The sequence below is a fragment of the Callithrix jacchus genome, chromosome 12, assembly GCF_049354715.1.
Source record: "Callithrix jacchus isolate 240 chromosome 12, calJac240_pri, whole genome shotgun sequence".
Taxonomy (NCBI): domain Eukaryota; kingdom Metazoa; phylum Chordata; class Mammalia; order Primates; family Cebidae; genus Callithrix; species Callithrix jacchus.
In genome coordinates, this window is record NC_133513.1 from 12,981,910 (window position 1) to 13,003,954 (window position 22,045).

General features: G+C 45.4%; 1 protein-coding gene and 1 pseudogene across 15 annotated transcripts in view; both read left to right on the forward strand.

The window, feature by feature from the left end:
* Positions 1-22,045, forward strand: part of LOC103796577 (uncharacterized) — a 196,163-nt gene that overhangs the window by 64,687 nt on the left and 109,431 nt on the right. For 10 of the 14 annotated variants that reach the window (XR_013524591.1, XM_078344626.1, XM_078344622.1 and 7 more), the window contains exons 1-4: positions 11,649-12,233; positions 17,739-17,831; positions 19,690-19,794; positions 19,956-20,084. The exons of 1 other annotated variant lie outside the window; for it this stretch is intronic. Coding sequence is in view for 12 of the 13 variants with exons in the window: in XM_078344626.1 (XP_078200752.1) it covers positions 12,204-12,233; positions 17,739-17,831; positions 19,690-19,794; positions 19,956-20,084 (357 nt within the window). In the remaining variant the exon portion in view is untranslated. Of the gene's footprint in view, positions 1-11,648; positions 12,234-17,738; positions 17,832-18,008; positions 18,409-19,689; positions 19,795-19,955; positions 20,085-22,045 lie in introns of those variants that run through there. 3 more of the 14 variants (XM_078344623.1, XM_078344637.1, XM_078344627.1) reach the window with 2 other exon arrangements.
* The window catches only part of LOC144576513 (ATP-binding cassette sub-family C member 6-like), a 134,268-nt pseudogene that overhangs the window by 28,415 nt on the left and 83,808 nt on the right, over positions 1-22,045 (forward strand). The window lies entirely within an intron of this gene.

The window sequence follows — 22,045 nt, forward strand, 5'->3', positions numbered from 1 at the left end:
GTGGCTCATGCCTATAAGTGAAGCACTTTGGAAGCCTGAGGTTGGAGGACCACTTGAGCCTGGGAGTTCCAGACCAGCCTGGGCAACATAGTGAGACCCTGTCTCTACAAAAAAATTTTTTTAAATAGCCAGGTGTGTTGGCATGCACCTGCAGTCGTTACTACTCAGGAGGTGGAGATGGGAGGATTCCTTGAGCCCAGGAGGTTGAGGCTGCAGTGAGCCACGATCACACCACTGCATTCCAGTCTGAGTGATGGAATGAGGAAAAAGTTTCTGTATTTATAGAAAAATAGTTTACAATTTGCTTTGAGAATAATGGGTATCAAAAGAACTTTTAAGTAGCTAGTCACAGATAAAATGTTACAACTATCTGCTTAGTTTAGATAGAAGACTTTGCAGATACATCAGTGTCTACCCATTTAAAACGTGTGAGTGTCAGCATTCCAGAGAGATAAAACATTTTCAAACTCTCTGAGGATATTGTAAAGGGCTGCTTGTGATTCTATGAATTATACATCTGAAAGCACATTTTCGGCAGAGGATTTTTGAAAATAAGCACCTATAAGACAGATACTCTAAACACAGAGCCACTTAAAGATACTGCCAATGATGACATTTCTATTCATTCCCTCAGCCAGCCAACCCCTAGGATTATTATTCACAGATAAGAATAATCTTTCTGCAATGTTTCAGTATATTCAATCATTTGAAAGCAGAACTACAGCCGACCAGGTACCCCTGAATCAAATCAAGCAACTGCCTTAAACTGAGGATCATTCTACGAAACTCTTCAATAATGTCAAGGTCATGAAAAATAAAGACCAAGGAACTGTTCCAGATTAAAGAAGGCAAAGGAGACTAAGACGGGACAATTAGATGCAGCATGTAATCTTGAATCAGCTCCTAGACCAGGAAAAGGACACTAGTGAGACAACTGGTGACATTTAAATAGAATCTGTAAATGTAATAATAGTATTTGCATAAATGTTAATTTCCCCAAACTGATCATTGCAACGTGGTTATTCTTATTTAGGGAATCTGGTTGAAGGACAAACAGGAATTATTTCACTGTTTTTGCCAACTCTTTATTAAGTCTGAAATAATTTCAAAACAAAGCAAAAAAAAAATCCAAAATATGTACATAAACATTAATCCAGTATAAGACAAATCCAGTATCAACACAGTCAAAGGAAAATATTAATAGCACAGTTTTCAGGCACTCATGAATTTTACAGTATATCATGTTATTTCCTCACCAAAGAATTTTTTTTGAAGTTTTTTTTATTATTATGGAGAACTTGGTATAGTAGAAACCTATGTAAACATATAAGAATTATATATGCTTAAATCAGGACACATTTAGAACTGAAAAAAGGGTGATATTTTACAAAATTAAGAGAATAAAGGTATTACAATTTGTATTTGCATTTGTTTGTATTTCTACTTTGAAATTTTATCTTTTTTTTATAATTTATTTATTTTACTTTAGGTGCATACTACATCTGGCGTTTCTCCCCATGTTATCCCTCCCCACCCTCCCTTCCCTCCCCACCGCCCATTGTCTCTCCCTTACCCTCCAACCGTCCCCTCTGTGTGATGCTCCTCTCCCTGAGTCCACATGTTCTCATTGTTCAACACCCACCTATGAGTGAGAACATACAGTGCTTTCACCAAAGAATTTTTAAAGTTTGTTCACAGGTAAGACAGGATACAAAATACATTTATGAAAAGAAAACCCAACCCCACACACACACACAAAAAGCCTCAAGAATTATTCCATGCTTCCCTGCAATATAACCTTGCCACTCATTCCACTAAGAAGACGAGACTATTTTTCTATCCCTTGAATCTGGTTTGGGCTTGTGACTTGCTTTGACTAATAGAACGTAGCTGAAGTGACATTATACAGCCTCCAAGAGTAGGCCGTTGAGGGTCGTGGAGCTGCCACACCATAAGAAGCCCATCGTGAAAAATGAGGAGAAAGAGGCCCAGCTGTCCCCATGAGCCAGGCTCCCAGAAGACCCCACCAGCTAACTACAGTGACATGAATGAGTCCAGGTAAAAGCAGGTGAGGGGTGAGGTACTACTCAGCCAACATACAGAACCGTGAGAAAGAATAAGTTGTTAAAGACACTAAGCTTTGGCTTTTTGTTTTATGCAGCAGCAGATACCTACAGTGAAAACGGATGTTACTGGTGCTGCAATAGCAAAACTGGAAACGTGGCCTTAGCTGTGGGGCCCAGGTAGTGCGGACGCTGTTAGGTGGAGACTGACAAGGCAGTGAGGAGGAGACCTCTGCTGGGGGCTGGAGAAAGGGTGACGTCGCTTCATGAGAGAGAGCACAAACTAGCAAGCATGTGTTCACTTGAAAACTAGAAAACATGCTTAACAAATGTGGAGCTGGCTAAAATTTCCAGGCAAAATGCTGAGAGAGTCAGCAGAGTTTTGTTTTGTTTTCTTTCAAAAAAAAATTTTATGTAATTAGTTAAAGGAAATAATACAGACGTCCCTTATGCCCCTTTCCCCAGTTTCTTCCAATGGCAACACACTGCAAAACTACATGGCAGTATCACAGCCAGGACACTGAGTGACACATAGAGACGGAAATGGTCTCCATCACTGGAAGCACTCTTCATGCTGCCCGGTAATAGCAAGGCCCATTCCCACTCCCTCTTTAATCAGCAGCAACCACTAACCCATTGTCCATTTCTATAATTGTCCTTTAAAGAATACAAATGAAAATATGCAATATAGGAAACCCTTGGGGATTGGCTTTTTTCACTCAGCATCATTTACTGAAGATTTACAGAGACTGTTGTATCAATAATTTGTTTCTTTTTTTTTTTTTTTGAGACAGAGTTTTGCTCCATAGCCCAGGCTGGAGTACAGTGGTGCGATCTTGGCTCACTGCAACCTCCACTTTCCCAGTTCAAGTGATTCTCCTGCCTCCGCCTCCTGAGTAGCTGGGATTACAGGTGCATGTCGCAACGGCCTGGCTAATAATTGGTTCCTTTTTACTGTTGAGTGCTATTCTATGGTATGGCTGTATCATTATTTGTTTAATCATTTGCCCACTGAATGACACCTGGTTATTTCCAGTCTTTGTCTATTATATAATTACAGCATATTTTTTCATTAATAGCAAAAAGTAGAAACAACCCAAAAATCTATCAACTGATAAACACAAAATATGGTATTTTTGTCAACCCCAGGTAATACAGAGAACACCACAAAGATATTCCTCAAGAAGAGCAACCCCAAGGCACATAATCGTTAGATTCACCAGGATTGAAACGAAGGAGAAAATACTAAGGGCAGCCAGAGAGAAAGGTCAGGTTACCCACAAAGGGAAGCCTATTAGACTTATAGCAGATCTCTCAGCGGAAACCCTACAAGCCAGAAGAGAGTGGTTAAAAGAGAGTTCTTTTAACTCCCAGAAGTTTCCTATCATCCACCTTCTGAAGCCTACTTCAGATAATGGAACACAGTCCTTTTCCATCAGGGCTTGTTCCGTTGCTGATGAGGAACTGCAATCCCCTGTAGAGGGAGAGGGGTTCTGATTTTGGGTATGCTCAGCCTTCTTAGGCTGGTTTTTTCCCTTTATTATAAATTTATCCATCTGTCATCTTTACAATTACCGCCTTTCTAATTAGGTTTCTGAGTCGACGTCCAATTTATTGATTCCCAGTGCTGGGAACTGAGCAACCCACTGCGCCGGCCAAAATAGCAGTGATAAGACTGATGGTGCTCTTCTGCCCGGGAATCTCCGGTCTGGCTTCCTTCTTGAGTCCGCAACAAGCGGCTCTGCCTTCCTGGAGCTCCAAACACCGGTCAGTTGGGGAACCAGTCCCGTTTACTCTGCATGAAGAGCTGCCACGCCGAGGCGCCGGCAAAAGTGCTGTGCCAGCCACAAGAATCGTGCTGGCAACCCATGGGGCCCCTCCACTGGAAATCTGCTGGTATTTTTGTCATAGAGTATTCCAGAAAGTAGACTATTACATGGCAATAAAAGGAAATGGAGTACTGATGCATGCTACGACATGGATGAACTTGAAACATTGTAAGGGAAAGAAGCTAGTCACCAAGGGCCACATATTGTATGATTCCACTTACATGAAATGATTACAGGAGGAAAACCTATAGAGACAGAAAACACATTAGTGGCTGCCTAGCACCATGGGAAAATGATGAGCAGCTGCTAATGGGATTTCTTTTTGGAGGAATGAAAATGTTCTAAAGTTATTGTGGTGAAAGTTGTACAGCTCTGTGACTATATTGAAAACCACTGACTTGTCTACTTTATATGGGCAAATTGCCTGGTATGTGACTATATCTCCATAGAACTGTGATTTTAAAAATCCAACCTGAGAAGCTACTGACCACCTTGCAAGCTTGGGGCTGGGGATGACCTTGCAGTGCTCACAGTGGAACAGCGCTCCAGAAAAGGGGCCATTCAGTTACTTTACACTATCACAGCTCCTTCCAAATCAATCTGGTTTGCATTATTTCTAGGCTGGGAATAGTAAAGACAATCTTTTGAAAAGAAGTTGTTACTTAAATAAGTCTTTCCAAACTTAAAAATTCTTGGCAGTTTGAACAGCTTTCTCTATAAGCAAAGAGATGGCTGCACTTTTAAGTCCCAGGCCTATTGCTCCACACTTAAAAGAATAATCACAGACATGCCAGAAACTAAAAGCAGCACATCTGGCTAAAAAACAAAACAACAAATGCTATTTTAGTTTTTCTTAATGAAAGTTACTAAGAAATTTTAAAGTTCTTTGAAGTTCTGGAAAGCAGCTTAGACCCTACACAAACCAGACAATTGTTAGAGCAACTAGCGAAATTTTCTTCATTTTAAGTTCTAAAAGACATGACTTTTAACTGCTAGCCAGAACTTTATATACAATTGACATGGAAATCAACAGATCTGAAAACCTGAATCAGACATAGATAAAAATGAACAAAAATGGGAGAGAAAAAACCCAAATGAACCCGACATTGAGTAGCACTGGGTAGAACAGATGGCACTGAGTGCACAAATGGAGAATTTAATTATCCCACAAAGCACTAGGATCTTATTCCTATAGAGGCTATTTATTTCATGTGAGCTTCTCTTGAAATATTTGAGACTAGAGTCAAAGATCACTTTTCACACATGAGAGGAAACTGTACTCAGAGGTGTTGAGTGACTTTTGTAAAGTTGCATTGCTCAAATGTCGTATTATAAAATCATAATATGATGCTTATTAGGATTACCATATCATTCAGATTCCCCCATCATCATAATTGACTCCCTCAATTAAATATAAGGAAGAAACCAGGCCTATCACACCATGTTTATGTGTGTATTTTATAAATACCATCCACTGAGAGGAACAGGCTATTAAGAAGGGCTAACACTCTAGTGCTTGTAATAGACATAATGGTCCGTGTACCTACATGCACAGAAAAACAGATGTACAAGTGGGGTAGTTGTATAATGGTGGCTTGCTTGACCTAAATACCAAAGGACAAGTTTTAAGTAACTACGTCATTAAATATTAAAAAGTACCCACTAACGTTTTATCAATACAGTAGTTTCCCTCTTTAACTACAGTTTCAGTTACCTGTGGTTAACAACTGTTCAAAAATAGGTGAGTATAGTACAGTAAGACTTTGAGAGAGAGGGAAAGACCACATTCACATAACTTTATATTTTCATACACACACTCACACACACACACACTCACACACATCTTTACCATCAGTACTTACCAAAACATATAAATAAGATGCATAAAGACGAAGAGTATTAGGAGCTGGGCAGACCAAGAAGCTTAATGAGGTAGACAGATAAATGGTGCAATAAAATATCACAGAACATTCCACACACCTTTGAGCTCCAAACAGAAAGGGACTGCGTGCAAGGTAAGGACTGTTAAATTAGCTCACGTCCATTTGAAAAGGAGACTACGTTGGATATTGATCAGTACCTAGAAAGTCCTGACTCTACCTGACAGATGACTGCCATGTCTTAACTAGAAGCTATTAACAAAATGACATTGACTGTGCTCTGGGTAATAATAAATTATATCTAAGTTTCACTTTTGTTTCTAAAGCTAATTTAGCAGCATATTAAAAGAGTCCAGGGCTTTATTATGAAATAAACCTCAGAAAAAGATTACATTGAGACCAAAAGAGTTAAGACAAGTACAATACCCGACTGAAGGAGTGGTAATAGATATTGGTCTAAGACAGTTACTAAATAGAAACATGTCTAAACTACAAAATCAGTAATTTAATGAAACATTTTAAAGCAATCACAAAATTTCAAGTCCTATGCTCTAATGCAGATGATCTCATTTAATATCCTTCACAACTCTGGCTAGGTGTGGTGGCTCATGCCTGTAATCCCAGCACTTTGGGTGGCCGAGGTGGGGGGGATCACTTGAGGTCAGGAGTTGGAGACCAGCCTGGCCAATATGGTGAAACCCCCTCTCTGCTAAAAATGCAAAAATTAGCTGGGCATAGTGGCACGCATCTGTAACCCTAGCTACTTGGAGGCTGGGGCAGGAGAATCGCTTGAACCCAGGAGGCAGAAGTGGCGGTGAGCCAAGATCATGCCATTGCACACCAGCCTGGGCAACAAGAATGAAACTCCATCTCAAAAGAAAAAGAGAAAGAGAGAAAGAAAAGAAAAAAAAAGAGCCAGTGTCCAGCGTGCAAGAGGAAATTGCTAGAACACTAGTCAGAGAGCTGGTACAGGCCTCCACCTGGTGGACAATCTTGGCATGAATCTCCTACCAGGAAAATAATTGATGTTTTCTTCAGTCTTGTGTCAGATGGAAGAAAGCGTTTTCTTTTTTTCTTTTTTGGTTCTGTCACCAGGCTGGAGTGCAGTGGCGCATCTAGGCTCACTGCAGCCTCCAACTCCCTGGTTCAAGGAATTCTCCTGCCTCAGCCTCCTGAGTAGCTGGGATTAGTGGCACCCACCACCATGTCCAGCTGATTTTTGTATTTTTAGTAGAGACAGGGTTTCACCATATTGACCAGGATGGTCTCGATCTCCTGACCTCGTGATCTGTCTACCTCGGCCTCCCAAAGTCCTGGGATTTTAGGCTTGAGCCATCATGCCCGGCCTCTTATGTTTTTAAAAACACTTCATTGAAATAAAATTCATATAGCATACATCTTCCCCATTTAAGGCATATGATTCAATGGCTTTAATATATTCACAAATCCTTTCTTTTTGTGTGTAGATACCACAGTTTCTTTGTCTATTCACCTGTTGATGGATACTTAAGTTGATTTCGTCTTTTGGCTGTTGTGAATAGCGCTGCAATAACATGGGAGTGCAGATGTGTGTTTGACATACTGAGTTTCTTTCTCATGGGCATGTCCCAGCAGTGTCACTGCTGAATCACGTGGTAGTTCTATTTTCAGTTTCTTGAGGAACCTCCATGCCTTTTCCATAGCGGTTAGACTGTCTGACATTCCCACCAAGAGTGTCTGAGAGCTTCTGTTTCTCTGTGTCCTTGTCGGCATTTGCTGTTTTCTGACTTTTTGATAGTCGGCATGTTAATGGAGGTGAGATGATATTTTACTGTGGTTTTGATGTGGATTTATGTGATTAGTGAGGTTGAACTTGTTCGCATATACCTGTTGGCCATTTGTATGTCTTCTCTTAGGAAATATCTGAGATGTTTTTTTTTTTGGCCAATGCTGTCGTTTATTGCGTGGAATGGGAGTGTGGGGGTTAGCGGGGCGTGGGGGCCACGGTGGGGGTACTGCTACCTCGGCTGGTCAGTCCATTCTTCATGGTGGCGGGATCCCAGCCTCACCCCTGGCCCGCCTCTGGGTGCTGGTGCTGGAGGGAGCCAGGGTGCTGCTCCTCAGGTCACCAGGGATGCGCATGGACTGGGGCTGACCCGGTTATTGCCTGAGCGCGATGGGGGCAGCTGGGAGTCTGTGGGCCAAGTATTGCACTTATAAAACAATACTCATCGGACCACAGGCCACCTAGAGGGCAGGGGCGGACAGGGCTCAACAGCTGGCTCCTCTGGGCCACTGGGCAGCCCCGTCCCTGTTTTACAGTTAGGGGAACTGAGGCACCGAGGTGAAGGGAGCCCCTTGCATGTGAGGTCGCAGCCGGGGACAGGGGCAATGGGGGTGGGTAGAGGGCGATGAATGGGGACAGCCAGGGGCTCGAAGGGGCTGTCCCACTGCCCAGCTGTTCAGTCCAACTAAGGCTGGCATATGTCTGGTCTATGGCTTCTGGGTGGGCTGGCTGCCAGGGCAGTGCAGTGTCAGGGCTTTGGTCTGGATGACGAGCTGGATGACAGCCTCATCCCCGCCCACCTGGCCCTACAGGGCTGTTGGCGAGGGTCACAAGTTGGACAAGAGGCACGAGCCCACAAAGTCCTGGGGGTCCAGGCTGCTGCCACATGCCTGGTGAGACCGAGTCCCTTCAGTTCCTGCTGGGTGCAGAGGCCCAGGCAGCAAGCATGGGCCCTAGGCCTGGCATGGAGCTTCTGACTGGACTGGAGGAGGCCATGGGGCCAGGCATGCCATGGCTCTTGTCCATATGGAATTATTTGGGATTTTTGTTTTTGAGTTTTTTTTTTTTTTAAATCACTCTGTCACCTAGGCTGGAGTTCAGTGGCACAATCTCGGCTCACTGCAACCTTCACCTCCCAGGTTCAAGTGATTCTCTTGCCTCAGCCTCCCTAGTAGCTGGGGATTACAGGCACTTGCCACCATCCCTGGCTAATGATTTATATTTAAGTAGACACACGGTTTCACTATGTTGGTCGGTTTGGTCTAGAACTCCTGACCTCAAGTGAGCTGCTCGCCTTGGCCTCCCAAAGTGCTGAGACTATAGGCACGAGCTCCTGCTCCTAGTTCACTCTGTTTCTATTTAATTTTAATGTTTTAAGATTTGTTTTCTGTGAGGAAGCTTTTTAGCTTGATGTAATACTATTTATCACTTTTTGCTTTCGTTGCCTGTACTTTTGATGTCTTACTCAAAAAATCTTTGCCTAGGCCAGTGTTCTAAAGCATTTCCCCAGTGTTTTCTTCTAGTAGTTTCGTAGTTTCCTTTTCTGTTTTTCTTTAAGACAGAGGCTCACTCTGTTGCCCAGGCTGAAGTGCAGTGGCACGATCTCATCTCACTGCAACCTCCACCCCTCCAGGTTCAAGCGATTCTTCTGTCTCAGCTCCCTGAGTAGTTGGAATTACAGGCATGCGCCACCACGCCCGTCACTTTTGTATTTTTAGTAGAGATGGGGTTCTCCGTGTTGGTCACGCTGGTCTCAACTCCCAATCTCAGGGCATCTGCCAGCCTTGGCCTCCCAAGTGCTGGGATTACCGGTGTTAGCCACTGCACCTGGCCTAATTTTTGTATTTTTAGTAGAGACGGGGTTTTATCATGTTGGCCAGGATGGTCTCCAACGCCTGATCTCGGGCCATCCATCTGCCTCAACCTGGGCTGGGATTACAGGCGTGAGCCACCACACCCAGCCTGTAGTTTCTTAAATGTAAGTTTTTAATTAATTTTGATTTGATTTTTATATATGGTGAAGCATAGGGGGCTAGTTTTATTCTTCACATGTAGGTATCTCTCATTTTCCCAGCACCACTTACTCAAGACACCGTCTGTTCCCAAGGTATGTTCTTGGCACCTTGGTGAAGAACAAGTTGGATGTAAATTCATGGATTCATTTCTGGCTTCTCTATTGCGTTCCACTGGCCCATGAAATCCTTCCTTTTTGATATTATGAAGTCCCCATTTTCCCATTTCCATCCTGCCAACCTTGCTGTGTTTGGGCCAAACAGGGCCAGTAGAACCCAGAACTTGATGTGGACTGGTGAGGCCAGAGCCTCGTTAGGCAGCTCAAGAAATCTGCGCTCAGGTCCTTGGTCTGCAGGGAGGACCAAATATCCATCGATGACTCCTCAATACACTGCTAGGGAAACCACAGTGTGAAACAGCTTGAGAAATAGAATCTATGCCAGATCCAACATTTCCTCACACTCACGATTTCATGACTGGGACATTCAAGCAGGAGGGACCAGAAGAGCACCCTCTTCACCTGCATGCCCAGGTCCTCTTTGGGTCATCGAGGGCATGAGGCTGGAAGCAGGGGTGTCTGGGATAGGTGCAGGCTATGGTCAGGGGCAGTGGGGCTGGTGGGCCCTGGGCAGTGGTGATAATGGTAGTGAAAAGTCTAGGGCAGGGCAGAGATCAGGAGGAACAGCACTCCAGCAGGGTTCAGAGACAGGTCAGTAGGGCAGCAGACACAGGAGCAGATGGCCTGGGACTCAGAGGAGCAGCTGGAGTTGGAGGAGAAGGGCCCTGTTTTCCTCCAGTCTTGCTCTGGGCGCTGCAAATAGACTCACTCTCTGAATCTTTGAACCCCTTCCTTCAATCCCAGCATGCACCTTTTTTTTTTTTTTTTTTTTAAATTGAGACAGAGTTCAGAGTTGTCGCTCAGGCCGGAGTGCAATGGCATGATGTCAGCTCGTTGCAACTTCCACCTCCCAAGTTCAAGCAATTATTCTGCCTCAGCTTCCTGAGTAGCTGGGATTAGCGGTGCACACCACCACACCTGGCTAATTTTTGTATTTTTAGTAGAGACAGGGTTTTGCCATGTTGGCCAGGCTGGTCTGGAACTCCCGACCTCAGGTCATCCGCCCACCTCGGCCTCCCACCGTGCCCAGCTGCAGCACGCACCTTCTTAAGGACAGTTTCTTTCTGGATTCTTTTTAAGCTTCTGATTTCTAATCCTTCCTAACTCAGCTCACGCCCCCCACACCCTGCCCTCCATTCTGCCTCACTTTCTCCTTTCCTGATTCCCACCATTTCCCACAATCAGTCCTGGCCTCAGATTCCCGCCCTTCAGGTTCCAGTGTTCCTTGGGTCCTCCCTCTCCCCTGATCATCTCTGATTAGGGGTGGGGGTGTGAGGTGGAATTAAAGCCAGCCTTGATTGGAGTCCTGGGGCTGGATTCTGCACTGTGCTCCGCTGTGTCATTGCACCTTCTCGTTTCTGCTCTTTCTGCTGCTTCATCCTCTTCATGCTCTAACCCCCCCAGCGGATGCTGACCCTGCCCGTGGAGCGCACTCCTTCCCCCCTGCTGCTCCTCCAGCTCCATCTCTCCACCTTCGGCTCCTGGCCTTTCCTGGCCCAGGGGCCCGAGCTCTGAGTTCCAGACCTTTTCCGGGGCACTGTCCTGTTCCTCCTTGTCACCTCAGGGCAGTGGCCGTGGGCTCCTCCTCCAGCTGCTGCGGGCCTGGGCGAGCCGGGTCAGTGTCGCGGCGCCGACAGTGCAGTTCCCGCCCCGGGGTGGCAGCAGCAGGTGCAGTGCCCGCGGCACCCCATGTTGGCTGGTGTGGGCGCCGCCTGGAGGCTGGTGTGGGCGCCCCCGGGAGGTTGCTGTGGCACCGCCTGGAGGCTGGTGTGGGCGCTGCCTGGAGGTTGCTGTGGCGCCCCCTGGAGGTTACTGTGGCGCTCTTTGGTGCCCAGCGCCCAGACTGGGTCTTCCCGGCTGCGTCGCTGCTGCCCCCTACCGGGGTGGCGGGGCCAGGGTTCCACGCGGCTTCATCTTGATTTGCCTTCGCTCCTCCCGGAAGTCAGCGGTGCCGCCCCGGAGGCTGCTGCTGTCCAGGTCGCCATATTCCCCGCGGGACCGGCTGGGCTCTGGCCTCAGGCCGCCCACCCCGCTCCAGCCGCCGCCGCCTCTGCCTCGCAGCTGCGAGAAGAGGAGATGGAGCGACCTCCAGGCACCGGGAGGCCGCGGCTCCCACAGCAACCGGCGGGACTGAGGAGAAAGACGCCGGGAAGCGGAAGGTTCTCGCCGGCCCGAGGGTCGCTTTGGGCTGCACCCCTTGGTTCCTGCCTGCGAGCAGCTGCTGGGACCCTCCCTGCCAAGTTGCTCCCCGAAAAGCTCCGGGGCTCTCGGGTCTGCAGGGAGGGACACTTTCCCCCTCACTGTGAGTCTGCAAACTCGGAGCCGGGCGGACCGCGAGGTCAGGAGATTGAGACCAGCCTGGCTGACGCGGTGAAACCCGCCTCTACTAAAAATGCAAAAACCAGCCAGGCGTGGTGGCACACACCGGTGGTCCCAGCTACTCAGAAGGCTGAGGCCGGAGAATCGCTTGAACCCGGGAAGTGAAGGTTGCAGTGAGCCGAGGTCGCACCACTAAACTTCAGCCTCGGCGACAGAATGAGACTCCGTCTCAAAAAAAAGACACAGGTAAGGATGTGCACTCATAAGACAGTCATCTGTATTCTGCCCTGTGGTTTATGAGCTGTCGTGGCTCTGGAATAGTCTCTGTTACATAGACTCTGCCCAAACCAATCCGACCTTTAAAAAAAAAAAATTGAGAGGCAGAGGTAGGGAAAAATTTTTTTACCCCCAAAGACAGGATCTCACTCAGTCGCCCAGGCTGGAGTGCCGTGGCGCTATTACAGCTCGCTGCAGCTTCAGACCTGTGGGATTCCACCTTGGACCTGTCTCTGCCCCCTCAGTAGCTAGGACTTTAGGCATGCCCCACCACACCCGGCTCATTTTTAAAAATTATTTTTTGTAGAGATGAGGATCTTACCATGTGCCCAGGCTGGTCTCCAACTCCTGGAGTCGACAGGTTCTCTTGCCTCGGCCTCCCAGAGTGTGGGGATTATAGGCGTGAGCCACTGAACCTGGCCCAGACCTTTTCTTGTTAGAAGTCTGGACTTTGCTCCAGGTTAAAAGGGACATTCCCACTCCTGTAATTCCCAGTCTCTTTTAACGGGACAGATAAAAATGTGTTTTTCTGATAACAGAACTTCAAAATATATGAAGCAAAAATGTGCAGGAAAGGAGACATAGACAGATTCACCATCATATTTGGGGATTCTAACACCCTAAACAGGTATTAAGGATATAAAAAATCTAAACACTGTCAACCAGCTTTTGCTAATTGACATAAATAGAATACTACCTTCAGTGACTATTAAAAATGCTCTTGGCCAGGCGCGGTGGCTCACACCTGTGATCCCAGCGCCTTGGGAGGCGGAGGCGGACGGATTGCTCAGGAGCTGGAGACCAGTCTGGCCAGTGTGGTGAAACCCCGTCTCTACTAAAGATACAAACAAATTAAGCAGGCATGGTGGCGTGAACTTGTAATCCCATCTGCTGGGGAGGCTGAGGCAAAGGGAGGTGGAGGTTGCAGTGAGCCGAGATTGCACCAGCTGGGCAACAGAGCGAGACTCCATCTGAAAAAAACAAAGTTTTTTTTTGACTGCACAAGGAGTATTTGCCAAGAGAGACCTTGTACTGCGTCCAAAAATAAGTCTCTTGGCCGAGCACGGTGGCTCACACCTGTAATCCCAGCACTTTGGGAGGCTGAGGCAGGCGGATCACAAGGTCAGGAGACTGAGACCATCCTGGCCAACATGATGAAACCCCGTCTTTACCAAAAATACAAAAAGAAATTGCTGGGCATGGTGGTACATGCCTGTAGTCCCAGCTACTCAGGAGGCTGAGGCAGGACAATTGCTTGAACCCAGGAGGCTGAGATTTGCCACTGCAGTATAGCCTGGGTGACAGTGAAAGATTCTGTCTCAAAGAAAAAAAAAGAAGTCTCTTAATACCAGCTGATGGAAATGTTATGGAGTATTCTGTTCTCTGACAATGCTGTAATTAAATTAGTAATCAATAATAATAAGAGAACTAGAAAATCTCCAAGTGCTTGGGAATTAAATAGCACAATTCTTTATTATCCATGTGTCAAAGATTAAATCACAAGCAATCTTAGAAAACATTTGAAGTGAATGACAACAAAAACACTGAAATTCATGGAATACATCTAAAGCAGCTATGGGGAAAATCTTCATATTAAAGGCTTACTGTAAGAAAGAAGACAGTTTTAAAATCAACCAATCATCTAAACCAGGAGTTAATAGACTTTTTCTGTAAAGGTCCAGGTAGCAAATATTTGAGGCTTTGAAAGTCATATAAGTCTGTCACATATTCCCCCCAACCCCAACCATTTAAAAATATAAAAACCAGACTGGGTGCAGTGGCTCACATCTGTAATTCCAGCACTTTAGGAGGTTAAGGTGGATGGATTACTTGAGATCAGGAGTTTGAGACCAGCCTGACCAACGTAGTGAAACCCCATCTCTACTAAAAATGCAAAAGTAGCTAGCATGGTGGCGTGTGTCTCTAATCCCAGCTACTTGGGAGGCTGAGACAGGAGAGTTGCTTGAATCTGAAAGGCAGAGGTTGCAGTGAGCCAAGATTGCCCCACTGCACTCCAGCCTGGGTGACAGAGTGAGGATTCATCTCAAAAAAAAAAAGTAAAAAGGCATTCTTAGGTGGGAAGCAATACATAAAGATCATGGGCATGATTTAGTAGTTTGGCAAACCCTGATCTGTGCTTCCATCTTAAGATTCTAAAAAAGAAGAATAAATCAGGCTGGGTGCGGTGGCTCACGCCTATAATCCCATCACTTTGGGAGGCTGAGGCGGGTGGATCACGAGGTCAAGAGATCGAGACCATCATGGTCAACAAGGTGAAAGCCCATCTCTACTAAAAATACAAAAATTAGCTGGGCATGGTGTTGCGCACCTGTAGTCCCAGCTACTCGGGAGGCTGAGGCAGGAGAATTGCTTGAACCCAGAAGGTGGAGGTTGCAGTGAGCCGAGATCGTGCCATTGCACTCCAGTCTGGGTAACAACAGCAAAACTCCATCTCAAAAAAGCAGAATAAATCAAACGGAATGAAAGAGGTAAAGATAATAGTCAATTAAATAAAAAAGGGGCCAGGCACAGTGGTGCATACCTTAGAGGCCAAGCTGGCAGATCGCTTGAGCTCAGAAGTTTGAGACCAGCCTAGGCAACATGGTGAAACCTTATTTCTTTTTCTTTATTTTTTTGAGATGGAGTCTTGCTCTGCCACCCAGGCTGGAGTGCAGTGGTGCGATCTTGGCTCACTGCAACCTCTGTCTCCTGGGTTCAAGCTATTCTCCTGCCTCAGCCTCCTGAGTAGCTGGGATTACAGGCCGGTGCCACCATGCCTGGCTAATTTTTGTATTTTTTTTTAGTAGAGACAGGGTTTCACTAGTGAAACCTTATTTCTACAAAACAAAAGCCTGGCATTGTGGTGCATGCCTGTAGTCCCACCGACTTTGGGGGCTGAGGCAGGAGAATTGCTTGAGCCTGGGAATTTGAAGCTTCAGTGAGCCGTGTTAATGCCACTGTGGTGTGGTCGTTGCTCACTGCAGCTTCCAAGTCCTGGGCTCAAGGGAGTGTGAGCTAGGACTGTAAGCAGGCCCTACCATGCCCGGCTAATTTTTATCTTTCTTTTGTTGAGGTGGGAGTTCTCAATTTGTTGTCCAGACTGGTCTCAAACCGGTGGCCACAAGAGAGCCATCGTGACCTCTTCAAGTGCTGAGATTACAGGTGTGAGCCACCATGCCTGGTGCAAAAATGGTTCTTTGAAATTGATAATCTCTAGTTAGTCAAGAATAAAAGGAGAGAAGAGAATTTGCCACTATGAGGAATAAAGAGAGGACATTTCTACAGATCCTGCAGACATTAAAATGGCATTATATGTAACTTTATGCTGATACATTTGGCAGCTTAGAGGAAATAGGCAAATTCCTTCAAAGACACAAACTATCAAATCTCTCAGGTTACTCAGGAAGAAAGGTAATCTGAATAGCCCTACATCTGTTAAAGAGAGTGAATTTATAGTTTAAAAACCTTCCCACAAGGAAGCGTTATATCTAGATGTCTTTACTGGTGAATTTCGGCAAATATTTAGGGAACAAATAGAAACAATTCTGTGCAAACTTTTGCTGAAAAATAAGAACACACTCCAATTCATTTTATTAGGCTAGCGTTATAAAATGTAGTTTAGCAGCCAGGCGAGCTCACGCCTGTAATCCCAGCACTTTGGGAGGGTGAAGCAGGCAGACCATGAGCTCAGGAGACCGAGAGCATCCTGTCTAACATGGTGAAACCCTGCTCTACTAAAAGTACAAAGAATTAGCCAGGTGTGGTAGCATGTGCCTGTAGTCCCAGCTACTCAGGAGGCTGAGGTGGGAGAATTGCTTAAACCTGGCAGGCAGAGGTTGCAGTGAGCCAAGAGCATGCCACTGCACTTCAACCTAGGTGACGGAGCAAGGCTCTGTCTCAAAAAAAATGTGGCATCTTTTTTAAAATTTAATTTTTTTAATTTTAATTTAGCAATTTATGCAAATTGTAAGATGTCATAATCAAGTGGGGTTTGTATCAGGAATGCAAAATTTAATAATCAAAAATACATCTAATTTACAGACTAAAAAAAGAAAAGCCATATGATTCTTTCACTAGTTGCACAAAAAGTGTATGATAGAATCCTTTTATGATTTTGTTAAAAACCTCATCAAATTGGGAAAGAAGTAAACTTTTTCAACCTGGTAAAGAAAATCTATGAAAAACCCATAGCTAACAGCTAAGATGAGGAACAGGGCAAGGATGTCTGCTGTCACCACTTTTAGTCCACATTTTACTGGCGATCCTAGCAAGTGTAAGGGAAAGGATATACCTGGGAAAGGATATACCAGACATGCAGACTGGAAAGGAAGAGATACAGATGTTACAGACAACATTGATTGCAGAAAATCTTAAGGAATCTATATTGAAAAGCTATCAGAATTAATAAGTGGGTTTAGCTAGGTTATAGGCTACATGGACAATATACAAAAATCAGTTTTATTTGTACATACGCATAAACAATTGGAAATGAAAAAAAATGCCATATATAACAGCATCAAAAAACAGGGAATACTTCAGGATAAATTTAACACAGTATATATAAGACCTATACACTTAAAGTTCACAACATTGCTAAGATAAATAAGATCCAGTTATTTGGGAGACAGTTCTCCAGCTGCACCACCACTCTTACACATTAGTGGGACTTGTCACACCGGTGGGCTTTTCTTGAAGCCACCATGTGGTCACTGCCCTTTGGATTTGTTTGCGTTTGATGGAAGCTTATATTTAGCCCATTGGAAACTCAGGGTTTCTATTCTTCCTTCTGGGCTTTTCGTCTTTTCCTTCCTGGCTGCTGAAGCGATTGTGCCGAACAAGGTGAAAAGTCCACCTTCACAGGCAGTAAGATAATATAGATAAGTGACACCATCACCCTGTTTCAGATGTTAACATGTCTAGGTGTGTTAGGGGTGATTTGAGACCACACAACCTTGTGCCACAAAGTGGAATTCCTGGGCCGGGGGAGGCATTTGATTGCCACGTTATGACCTTCTCAATGAGTGTAAAGGCAGTCTCCTTTCATTTTGGATTCTTTCTTCTGTTGATATCTTATAAGGGGACTTTGAATTTCCAAGCATATAATAATTTTTGGTTAGCTTTTAATCATTGACTTCTAACACAATTCTGTGACCAGAAACCTGCGTGTGATTGGATTTTTCTGAAATATATTGAGATTTGCTTGATAAACAAACTAAGTCGGGTTAATTTTTGTAAATGTACCTCACATGCTTAAAACTAGCGTAGCTCCCAACATCCGTTCCTGAGATACAGGATGATGGACGATGGCTGCACGGATGTGATGGAGATGCTTTACCATTGGGACCTTCCGAATCCTTCTGATGTTTTGTTGCTTAGAATATGAACGGCTGAGAGGGAGCTGTAGAGCCTCCCAATCTGCTTGTGTGTAAGGTTCTTCCTGCCATCCTGCCATCATTTGTTTCTTATATTTTGCAGCCAAGACTGACCATGAGAAACCCTGGAAGCTCAGGAAGGAAGGAGCCACCCAGGAGCAGGGACAGGGAGCTGGCGGGGAAGACCAGAAATCAGGTCTGTGAAGGTTCCAGAGAGGACCTGTCCTTGGGAGTCATGTTTGGGGCTGAGATGGGGGAGGGGCATTGGAGGACACAGGTGCTCCGTGGAATCTCCACTGTGAGGTAGCACGTTCCGGGGCCAGGGATTGGTGGAGAGGGAGTATAAAGCACGAGGGTTGCTTAGGCAGCGCCCAAACAGGAGAAGTTTTGGTGGAAACCAGAGCCCTGGTCTCCGTCTAATTGCTCCTGAGCCTCCGGCTTTCTTACCTGATAGACTTTCTCCCTGACTTGTAGTTGAACCTCCCACTCGCACTTGAAGACTTAGTTTCAACCCGATCCTTTCCTAGACTCCTTTCTCCTCCCCCTCCTCCAGGTGCCCAACATCCCCCATTCCCCTCCCTCCCCTTTTTTCCCACCCCCCTCCCCAAGTCAGATCCTGCCCCATCCCCATCCCCTTCCCTCCCTCAACCCTAAGCCACCCCCACCTCTGTCCTGGCCGCCTCAGGGCGCCCTGAGAGGACCAGGACATGCGGGTGCCGTGGCTGCTCTTTTGGCTCCTCCTGCTGGGGTTTCCCAGCCATCAATCCACCCCTGTGAGTAGACGTTGGGCCCTCGGGGTTTCTTCCTTGTTATTGGGCTGTGTCACATGGCATATTACACAGTGCAGGCCTGTAATTTAGCGCTTTGAGGAGTTAAGGTGGGCAGATCACCTGAGTCCAGGAGTTCAAGCCTGGGCATCATAGCCAAACCCCTTCTCTACAAAAGATTCCAAAAATGACTAGTCGGATGCCTACTGCACTCTTGTCTCAAACAAAACCAAAACAAAGTGAAATGTCATTTGAGTTTCGTGTCATCTGGTTTGATGACGTTTAGGAACATCTGTGTCATTCGTGTTTTCTGCTCTTGGGGGCTGCCTCTAGGGAGTCTTTGTCCAGTCAGTGTGATGGGAGCTGAGAAGCCTATCAAATGGAGAGGAAAGGGCTGCACCTGATGGGAGGTTTGCAATGCGGGAGTCACTGGGAGTGATGTGACCAGGATGTGAGTGAGGACTGTCCTTGGTTTTGTGAAATGTGTTTGGTGCAGATCATTGATTGACCCAAAGGAGAAAGGCTCTTAAAGTCCTTATGTTATTTAAATATAAAGAAATGACAGGCCTGGTGTGGTGGGTCACACCTGTAACTGGGAGGCTGAGGCTGGCGGATCAGTTGAGGTCAGGAGTTTCAGACCAGCCTGACCAACATGGTGAAATGCTGTCTCTACTAAAAATATAACAAATCAGTCAGGTGTGGTGGCAGGTGCCTATAATACCAGCTACTCAGGAGGCTGAGGCAGGAGAATGGTTTGAACCCAGGTGACGGAGGTTGCAGTGAGCCGAGATTGCACCACTGCACTCTAGCCTGGGCGACTGAGTGGGACACTGTCTCAAAAAAAAAATTTTTTTTTCTTTTTGTAATTTTTGTTTTCGTTTTTGTTTTTTTTTTTTTTTTTTTTTTTTTTGAGACAAAGTCTCCCTCTCGTCTCCCAGGCTGGAGTGCAATAGTGCAATATTGGCTCACTGCAACCTCTGCCTCCCTGGTTTCAGTGATTCTTCTTCCTCAGCCTCCTGAGTAGCTGGGATTCCAGGCACCCACCACCATACCTGACTAATTTTTGTATGTTTGGTAGAGATGAGGTTTCACCATTTTGGCCATGCTGGTCTGGAACTCCTGACCTCAGGTGATCCCCTCGCCTCACTCTCCGAGAGTGCTGGGATTACAGGCATGAGCCACTGTGCCTGGCCTTTTTGTGATATTTTTTAGACCATCAGCTATTGTTAGGGTTAGTGTATTTTATGTGTGGCCTAAGACAAGTTTCCTCCTTTTAATATTGCCCAGGAAGCAAAAAATTTGGATATCCCTGCTTTACGTCAAGAAAAACAAAGACACTGTATCTTTAGAATGCCTAAACACACTACCAGCCATGCAAATAACATGAGACAGGTAACTTTCAATCTTTTTTGAAGCAGTGGAATCCCCTGGTGATATCTGAGGGGTGTGGTTACCTCTTGGAGGAGGTTGATGGTTTCTAAAGATTATTGTTTTTTGCTGAAATATTGTGCATGTCACTGACCTTTTCATGATTTCAAATGTTATTATTCCAGGCCATCAGTTTTCCACCTGATTATCTGTATCCTTGGCATGGCTTTCTTGGCGTTCTGTGGATGCTTTTAACTATTGTGTTTCTGGGAGTTTCTACCGTTGGCCTTTTCCTCCGAAAAATTACCTTCTGTGTGAGTATACTAATTTCCTGTAGAGATATACTTGTAATCACACATAAGAAGAAATTATTTAAAACAATTCATGGTTCTGGACTTCATTATGAATATTGGGTTTTACCAAAAACATCAGGGAAATGATTTATTAGCATAAGAATTATAAAAATATCTGCCATTTACATCATGAAAATTAAATAGATTGATGTTTGTTGAATAGAATGTCAACAGAGCTTTGGGTCAAAACTAAGTTTTCCTTTTTTTAACCTTTGTGATCTTTATCAGAAATGGAGTATGAAGTTTTGGCACTTTAAATAGGAAATTCTGTCTAAACTTTTCGCTTTATAATTCTATCATATGGCTGGAAGGAAAGCTTTCACTCTCCTCTCTAAAGATTCACTGCAGAAACTAACAACAGACAGCTTAACAGGAGAAGCTGTTTATACAACAGGCAGAAACATGGGAGCCAGTCGAGAAATGAGACTGCAGGAAGGGTCAGATGGTTGGTGCTTAAAGGGCACCCTCTTTTCAGGGGAGATGGAGATGGGGGCAGTTTAGAGGGGGAGTAAGTGATTTTTAGGGGAAATGAAAGAGCCCAAGGAACAAAGTTGGCCTGAGACAAAGTTCCTCTGAGATCATGGGGAAGAGGCGACAAACGGCAGGACGGCGAAGGGCAGAGCTGCCTCTCATGATGCAGAGAAAGCCCCAGAGAGTCTGTTGGAACTGCCCTTCAGAGAATCAATGAAGAGTGTGTCTGGGCAGTGTCATTTCAAATGACATCATCAAAGTGCATGTTCCCGGTTGCAGGTGGAGAGGGATCAGTATGTCCAAAGTCTGTACTTGGTAGGAATTTGGCTGCTAAGTTGTGTCATCGTTTGAGCCTTTTTGTCCATTGGGTAGAGTGAGCGCTTTATTTTCTCTTGCCTTTCATGACAGTAAAAACGTGGTTGTCTGGGGGCTGACCCTCCTCCTGAACAATGATCCAAGAAAAAAGCACTAATCCCACAATGCTTTTTATATTAGAGGGAAGAGGAAGTATGTTTTATTTTTACAACCTAGATAATTACCTGCCATTCGGGACTGCCTTTCTTTTTTTTTTTTTTTTAAATGGAGTCTCACTCTCTGGCCCAGATTGGAGTGCAGTGGCACAATCTCAGGTAGCCTCTGCTTCCTAGGTTCCAGTGAGTCTCCTGCCCCAGCCTCCCAAGTAGCTGGAACTACAGGATGTACCACAATGGTACATCCTGGCTAATTTTTGTATTTTTCGTAGAGACAGGATTTCCCCATTTTTTCCAGGCTGGTCTTGAGCTCTAAACTCAGGTGATCCACCTGCCTCAGCCTCCCAAAGTGCTGGGATTACAGTTGCCAGTGACCACGCCTTGCTGCATCTAACAGTCTCTACCCCACTTAGTCCTGAACAGAGAATTGTCAATGTAAGTTGGGGGAAGTTTTCTCTTGTTTTTTTTTGTTTTTTTAACAATCTGGCTCTGTCACCCAGCCTGGAGTATAATGGTGTGATCTTGACTCACTGCAACCTCTACCTCATGGGTTTAAGTGATTCTCCTGCCTCAGCCCCCAACGAGCGGCTGGAATGATGGGTGGTCACCACCACATGCAGCTAATTGTTGTATTGTTAGTAGGAATGGGGTTTTACCATGTTTGCCAGGCTGGTCTCAAACTCCCAATCTCAAGTGATCCACCGACCTCAGCCTCTCAAAGTGCTGGGATTACAAGCGTGAGCCACCACGCCTGAAGAGGGGATGTTTTTCAATGTACCACTTCTAATTTTAACTTAATTACCTGTGAGTTAAAATCAGAAAAATCAAATTTTACAAAGAACTTGAAAGATGTTCTTTCAGGCTGGGCGTGGTGGCTTTTTCAGGTCACCTCTTCTGCAAGAAATGCTCTTGACAACCGGGTAAGTTTTCTTTGTTTCCCGTGCTTTGGGGCATAGTCTGCCAGATGAGGACGTGGATGTA